This window comes from Neophocaena asiaeorientalis, unplaced genomic scaffold (genome assembly GCF_003031525.2).
Source record: "Neophocaena asiaeorientalis asiaeorientalis breed wild unplaced genomic scaffold, Neophocaena_asiaeorientalis_V1.1 scaffold265, whole genome shotgun sequence".
In the NCBI taxonomy this organism is placed as follows: Eukaryota; Metazoa; Chordata; class Mammalia; order Artiodactyla; family Phocoenidae; genus Neophocaena; species Neophocaena asiaeorientalis.
Genome location: NW_020172172.1, coordinates 2,032,792 through 2,040,719, shown reverse-complemented (window position 1 = coordinate 2,040,719; position 7,928 = coordinate 2,032,792). Strand labels below are relative to the sequence as shown.

General features: G+C 47.1%; 1 protein-coding gene across 2 annotated transcripts in view; it reads right to left on the bottom strand.

The window, feature by feature from the left end:
* Nucleotides 1–375: 375 nt before the first annotated feature.
* ZNF445 (zinc finger protein 445) overlaps nucleotides 376–7,928 on the bottom strand; it is a 27,800-nt gene continuing 20,247 nt past the window's right edge. For both annotated transcript variants that reach the window (XM_024756304.1, XM_024756308.1), the window contains exons 3-7: nucleotides 5,450–5,618; nucleotides 5,036–5,112; nucleotides 4,613–4,739; nucleotides 4,042–4,152; nucleotides 376–3,156 (exon numbers count right to left, since the gene is read on the bottom strand). In XM_024756304.1, coding sequence (XP_024612072.1) covers nucleotides 995–3,156; nucleotides 4,042–4,152; nucleotides 4,613–4,739; nucleotides 5,036–5,112; nucleotides 5,450–5,618 — 2,646 coding nt within the window. In that variant the 3' untranslated portion in view covers nucleotides 376–994. The remainder of the gene's footprint in view (nucleotides 3,157–4,041; nucleotides 4,153–4,612; nucleotides 4,740–5,035; nucleotides 5,113–5,449; nucleotides 5,619–7,928) is intronic.

The following is a 7,928-nucleotide window of genomic DNA, read 5'->3' as shown; positions in this document are numbered from 1 at the left end:
GTGAAGGGTCCTATGTAGCATCTAGGGACCTACAGGGCTTCCTCCATGATCTCCTTTGGGTCTTTATTCAAATCTCACCTTCTCAGTTGAGGCCCTCTCTGACCAGCCCATTTAAAATCTCAACCTACCTCCCAATCCAGCATTCCCTCTCACTCTACTCTGATTCATTTTGTCCACAACACATATCGTCATCCAAAATACTATATATATCTCATTTGTTTATTGTCTGTAAAGATCCAAGATGGCAGACTTTTTTGTTCCACTCACTGCTGGGTCTCTGGCACACACGACAGTGCCTGGCACGTGAGAGATGCTCAGCACATTTCTGTTTAGCAGATGAACCGCTGCTGCCCATACAGGCCTGTGGGACGGAGATGGCGATGGGGCACTGGTCGAGCTTCATTCTCCAGGTGATCAAGCCCAGTACCCTGTTCTCCACTCGCAGCTGAGACAACTCTACGCCCATGGCAAATATCCAAAGTCAGCTGTGAAGACTGAAGCCGCAGCCAGAACTCCCCTGGAGGCATCAGAAGAGACTAGTTCTTACTGCTGCTGGTGCTTTTAAGGTCAAACAGACTAGGCACCATCACAAGCCAAACTCAAAAGGGAAACTTAGGATCCAACTGGCCCCTTCCCAGCAGCCACAGCCCACCATGCCACGGACATTTTGTTGAACCAAGAAGGGCAGTGGTCTCTCCCTTTAGAGTTATAGAAGGAGATCTGGCTGGGGGAGCTCCAGGCCATTGTGCAAAGACCACTCCTAGGGGTCCAAGCCTCCTTCTGGAACACGTTGCTGCTCTTCCCCAGCATTTCATTTTCCAGCAGGAGGATGGGGGTGCCTGCCCTGCATTTTTGAATCTTCAGGATTCTCTGCCACTAGCTACCAAAATAGAAAGAGCAGGGCCCTCTATGAAGGTCTGCCCCACACTGCCTACAATCAGGGGTTCTCTAGCAGGGTAGCCAGGACGCCCTCCCCACACTGTCAGACCCCAAGCTAATCTCTGGTATGGTTTTTCATATGCCGAGCCAAATTTGAAGACCACCTGAAGGTCTTCCCACACTCTTTGCATTTGAAGGGCCTCTCTCGAGTATGAAATCTCTTGTGGCTAATGAGTTGTGAGCTCTTGCTAAAAGTTTTCCCACACGTGGTACATTTGTGGCACTTTCCCCCAGTGGGTATATCCTGGAGCCCAGTGAGTCCGGAGTTCTGATCACAAGTTTTCTCACCATCTTCAAGAGGCTTCTTCTCCTCACTTGGTTTTAATTCCTGTAAACTCACCCCTGTATCCTGGCGAGAAGACAACCCAGCCACACTGCATTCAGACTGGGCCACTCTGGTGTGTTTTCTCTGATGAATACAGAGAGTATGTCTTCCAATGAAATCTTTCCCACACCACTGACATTTAAATGGTCTCTCTTTCGTGTGGTTTCTCTGATGATTAACAAGGCGATAATTTCTGTCGTAAGATTTCCCACACAGATTACATTTATAGCGTTTCTCTCCACTGTGTATTCCCTTATGATCTAAAAGACTTCTTTTACGTGTAAAGCTTTTCCCACATTCTTGGCACCAAAAAGGTTTTGCACCAGTGAGTATTTGTGACTGCAGATTTGGAGCATCTTCACTTTCGTGGTACTCATACGGTTTCCCCAAAGAGTGAACCCTCTGATGTCGGGAGAGGTTAGAACTCCATCTGAAAGACTTCCCGCACTCCCTGCACTTATAAGGCTTCTCTCTGGTATGAACTCTCTGATGGATAAGGAGGAATGAGTGATTACGGAAGGCTTTGCCACACTGGCTGCATTTGTAGGGTTCCTCTGTGGTGTGACTGCTCTGAGGAACTTGGAATGCTCTGTCCTGACTAAACGATGGCACGTCCTCAGGCTTTATTTCGACGGCATGCTGCCTCTTGTGAACGATAAAGGCCGACTTATGAGGAAACTCTTCTGCACATTCGCTGCACTGGTATGGTTTCTCGCCTGTGTGAATTCTCTGATGATCAATGAGAGCTTTCTTTTGATTAAAGGTCTTCCCACACTGCTGACACAGAAGAGCTTTCTCCACAGTGGGGGCACTCTGGGGCTGACTGTAGTTGGAGGTCTGCCTAAAGTCTTCTCTACATTTATCCGGATCACAGACCTCCTCTTCCTGGTGCAGTCTCATGTGACGAGTGAAGTTTGACCTCCACCTAAATGTTTTCCTACATTTGATGCATTTATAGGGTTTCTCCTGGGTGTGAATCCTTTGATGTTCAAGAATATATGACTTACAGTGGAAGAATTTCCTACACTGGCTACAGTCAAAGAGTTTCTCCCCATTTTGGTCTCTCAAATGATGATCAAACCCTGAGCCACAAGAGAGAGCCTCCTCTTGCTGATAAGATTCAAGAAATTTCTGCTTAGCATGCATTTCCTGGTGCAGGCGGTAGGCAGACATGCGTCGGAAAGCTTTGTCACATAAACTGCATTTATAAGGTTTCAATCCAGTGTGAATTTTCTCATGTCGCACACGGTTTGAGCTCCACCTGAAGGCTTTCCCACAGGCCCTACATTTAAACGGCTTCTCTTGAGTGTGAAGTCGCTGATGACATGCAAGATGGGAGCTATGACTGAAGGTCTTCCCACAGTCACTGCACGTATACAATGTCCCCACCATGTGAAGATTCTGCCCGTGTTGGTGATGAGAACTAAGGCTGAAGTCCTTCCCATGCGCATCCTTTGCCTTCCCTTTCAGTCCAGCGTGAATTCTCTGATGTAGGCTAAACCCGCCAATCACGCGTCTGAGCCCTTTCCCATATTCCTTGTAATCACAGTGGTATGAACTCCCTCTGAAGTGTTTGCCATAGCCATGTTTAAGGGACTGCTTTTTTCTGGGTCCTCTCAAACATGTAATATGTTTTAGATGAAGACTATTACTTCTTCCCGATTCTTCACAGTCTTTTCCTGTCCCGTAGCTGGAATTGGTCTCTTCTTTCTTAACTGTCACTTGTATGGGGTTTCCACATTGCTCCTTTAACCTGCTCTTCTGTGCAAAAGATTCTCTGAGCCCTGTTCCCTCAGAAACATTTGCTGCACCATGACATCCTGATGGCATAGCTTCTTCCAAAGGTTCATGTTTTAAGATGAACTTGTCTGTTTTCACATGGAGCTCATTTCCTGACACAAATAAAACAGAAGAGAATGTACTCTTGGGAGTTCCCTGGTGGCCTAGTGGTTAGGATTCTGGGCTTTCACTGCCGTGGCCTGGGTTCAATCCCTGTTCAGGGAACTGAGATCCCAGAAGCCACTAGGTGTGGCCAAAAAAAAAAAAGGGAAAGAGAATGTTCTCTTTTCCCATACTTGGAACTGCAGAAAGCACCAAGGAACCAAAAAATGTCATGAACTTAGGTGGTGAGGCTTTTGCCTGACTGCCAATACCTTTACAAAATAGTCACGGATAAGGCAAAATATGGAATAGTATTCCAGACGACAGGAAAGGGAGAGGAGAAGCAAGACGGGTACAGCAGCTAGCTGTACACATCCAGTGAAAAACAAAAAGGGTTGAGAAGCAGGTGTTAAACAGCAAGAGAGGGGAGAGGAATCATGACACAGAGCATGACAGGAAGGTCTCCAAGAGCTGAGAGGTGGGGCTCTTAGGAGGACTGGCTGCAAGGGCTAGAGGTCAAGCCTCCCACGGGGGAAGGACCAAGCAAAGAGGAGCAGCAGGAGTGGGATGAGGGTTCCTAGGAGCGGTAAGGGGAGAGCAGCACAGGGCTGAGGAGGAGCATCAGTGAACTGACAAGGACAGTGAAGCCCTCAGTGGGCAAGAGCTGTTACTGAGAGGGCTGCTGGGGAAGGGGCAGGACCAGAAACCAATGTCTAATAGGCCGGTCTGGAGGGGAGAAGCCCAGGCACCCAGTACTTCTTAGCAACACTGCTAAGGATCTTCCTTCCAGTAAACAATGGAGTAAGTTCCCCATGATTTTCTTAGTATAAAAGACCTTAAGAAAGAGGAGAGTAGATGCGGGAGGAGCAAGACCTGGTCAGTTCTCTGGAACTCACCTGCAGGGGCAGCACTTGGACTCCCCTTAGGATGAGCTCCTTGGACATTCAAGCCCCACGGCTCCCTTGCCTCCAACCAGGAGATCAGAGCAGGTTTGGTGAATGGCCCCACTGCAGAAGAGAAGAAAATGGGATGTGAATGGAAGGTAGATGAATCATACAGAACTACTCTCCAGGACCCTCTCAGGCCTGAGCTCCTGGTAGGGAGGAGGGAAAGCCAGGGAGGCAGGTGGAGGACAGGAGGCCTAGACAGGAATTTCTGACAGCTCTGAGCAGAGACAAGAGAGGCTGAGAGAAACCACAGACAAAAGGATCGCTAGCATTCTCCAGAGCCACATGACAAGTCAACTAGTTAAATCAGCCAACTTTTTTTTGGATGCCTAAATGGACTAGGAACTTGACACATATGACTTTTAATCTTTATATTAACAGGCATTAAGATTAAGTGATTTGGTTAGTAGTTAGAGAGACAGGACCTAAACCCAGGTCAGGCCCCTTTCTATGCACCCTAATGAAAACTAAGAAGGCAGAAGTAGAGGTAGGTAGAAGCATGGGGATATCAATGCCTTACCCAAAGAAGTCACGTTCCCATAATTCTCTAGCATCACATCCCTGTATAGGTTCCTCTGAGAAGCGTCCAGCCATCCCCACTCATCCTGGGAAAAGGTCACCTCCACATCCTTGAAAGTCACAGCCTCCTGAAAAAACATGGTCCTATGCCTTAGAGCCAGTCCACAACTCCCAGCTTTTAGGAGGGGGCAGGGGAATGAGGCTGGCTCTGAGTGAGTACAGGATGGATCTGATAAAGGGGAAAGAGAAGATCATCACCCAGCAGAAGAGCTCTGGGCTCCTGGGGGATAATCTGGTCTCTGGGACATGCGTCTCGGGATGTGAGGTCACTGGACAGAAAGACACAGGACAGGGGGGAGCTACAGCTACCCCATGAGGCAGCAACAGTGGGACATCAGGAAGGACCGAAGGTTCTGTGGCTCACCTGAGGCTGGACTGTCACCAGGTCTCCTGAACATCCCTCTCTCTGGGAAAGGGCAGAAACCTGTGCAGCAGGAGGATCTGAAGAAGAAAGAGTCATGAGAGAGGGCAGCCCAGCTCTGGTATCCCACTGAGAAGCCCACTCTTCCCCCCACGTGGAGGACTCCCGGGCCCACAGGCAGGTATGGACTGTTTTAAACACCCATTTCACATTTCCCCGGTGTCTGCTGGGGTCAGGAAGTGGGGGGTACAATGGAAGGAGAAGGTAGGTAGACATGGGTCACAGGATAGAAAGGACACAGAGCTCAAGGCCAGGACAGAAGGGATTCTCCTGAGAGGACAGAGGGTGAAAAGACAACGTTATAGAAATTTGGGAAGTGTGGCATAGGCTGGGGTCTTAGAGCCAGGCGGCAAGTACCGGGTTGCCCAGCCAGGAAGTCACGCACTCCTATTTCATAGGGAGGCTGCAGGTGGTCCCCCAGAGCCGAGCCGCTCCTGAGAGGTGAAGCAGGGGGCCATATCTGTGCGGCTTGCAGGGCTCCTGTGCCCATCCAATGCACATCTGGGCTCTGGGCAAGGGCTGGGTCCTGGCAAGAAGAAAATGTTGTGAGAGGATCCTCGTGGGAATCAGAAAGCAAACTCACAGAACAGGCCACATGGCCAATCTCTAAAAGGTAGAGGCCCAGGGAGCGGTGAGCTAGGTCCTTTATTACCTACAGGTAGAGGGAAAAGGAGGAATAGAAAGCCCAGGGAGGATCCCCTCACCCCTCCACCTCCCTGGGCTCTAATGCGGGCCATGGTGAGACAGGTGAAACCAGATTCCTGCCTGACATAGGAAAGCAAGTGGCAAGTCAGTGACAGCACTGCTGTCAGGCCTCGGGTGCTGCAGGATACCTCCCCACTAGCCCTCAGTCCCCACCCCTGGCCAGGAACTTAGAAATAAGAAATTTATCCCTGAGAGTTAAACTGATAATGGTTCACAGCAGAGATGCAGTCAGATAACATCTATCAAGTTTCGGGCACTGCTCTAGGTAATGATATGAAAAGTGACCTCGAAGAGGCAGGAAGGCTCCCAGACTATAAACCTGACTAAAATAGCAACACCACTAGAGAGACAATGCTAACTGTGAGGGTCGGCTATGGAATCACAGAAGAAAAAGTCTCAGGTGCAAAAACAGGGAGGTACCCATCCAAGCAGAGACCTGGAGAAAGGTGGTCTCTGTGCTGGGACTTCAAACAGTCCTGGTCTCTGGAGGCAAGGCTATCCCTGATGCAAAAGTGAGTATAGGAAGCTACAGCCAGTGAACTTCAGGTTTTTCTGGCCCTGTGGCCAAGACATTCTCTACACTGATATGGACGAATCTTAGCCTGAGGCCATTAAGTACCTAATACTGAGCTATAGATTGAAGAAGGTAAAGTGATCACAGCAATTTATCTCCTGTTCCTCCCAAATCCTACCAAAGGGAGAATAAAGAAACAATAACAATATGGAAGCATAGACAAATGAGTTTAAGGACAAACTTTCTCAGGCCCCTGTTTCTCAAATTTTGGTAATTTTGATAAACTATAATTTATATGCATCTTGAGCATTTCTGTTCATTTTTTAGAATCTGGTAGGCTTTTTTCCAGGCTCTGTTTTTTGTTTTCTAATTTCTAACTAGCTTTCAACCAGGTAGGCCCTTTCCGCTCGTTTGGCAATGTTTTCATGGATTTTTTTTGTTTTGTTTTTGTTTTTTGTTTTCATGGATTTTTAAACCACACACCTAGCTCTCGAATGACTTGAATATACCCAAGCCACAATTTTGTATCTACTATGTACCTTATTTGCTTTAAAAGTTATCCTTAGGTCATTTTGAACAACTCATGGTTTTGGTAAAAATTATAAATGTTCTTTTAGATTTTAAAAAATAGTACCCAATGTTGGGCAAAAGGTTTTCTTGTTAAATATTTGTTATCATTTATTGCTGGTAGACAATGTTCAATGTTTTAACTGATTGATCTAATTTTTATATTAAATTTAGGGGAGAAGTATGTCAAATATGTTTCAGAAATCTTAAAAGTAACTTTCATTTATGCATGAATCATACATGTAGAATTACACATACTTTATAAAAAATTTTAAAAGCCTACAAAAATGATAAATGCTCTTTAAAAAAAAAAAACCTCAAAGGTACGGAGAAGTATTGAGAGGCTGGCCTGAGTGGGGCAGAGGGGCATGCAGAGTGCACTTTAACTGACCCACTGCTCTACTGCCTGCAGTGGGACTGTCAGCTCTGTTTCCTAGCACCAAGCCCAGGGCTGGGCACATGGTAGGCACTCAAATATGTAACGAACAAATTCTCATCGTTAGATCAGTCTTCCATTTTGTTTTCAAAAACTGAGGCTCTGAAGGTACCACAATGTTGGCAAGAACACAGAGGTTGTGGAATGCAGTCTAAAATTGTGATCTTCCAATTTCCTAGCCCTGGGCTGCCCCTCACCACTCTTCTTCCCCATCTCCCCCGCAAAGAACAAATCCTGAAAAGTTTACTGAGAAAGAAGTAACACGGTTTGTGTAGACTGCTCTTCTAGGTCTCAAGATGTACTTAGAAGCCAAGGATCCTGACACTAATTTCCCCGTGTATGAGCAAGAGATACCACCCCCACTTTACAGGTTAGTACAAGTCAAGTTAGGTATGTGGAGATGTACTTTATGCACTGTTAAGTCAATGTATCCAAAACCTCATTACTGTTTATGGATACTTGCAGACCCTCTTCTTCCTAGAGCTTATATTCCTCTGGGAAAGAGGGAAGGGCTGCCTGCTAAATGGTCCTTTGCTTAGGGTCAAGTTCTTAGCTGCTCAGGTGCCATGGGAATGAGAAGGGAAGACTTCCCCTGAATTCTTCCATGTTGAAGG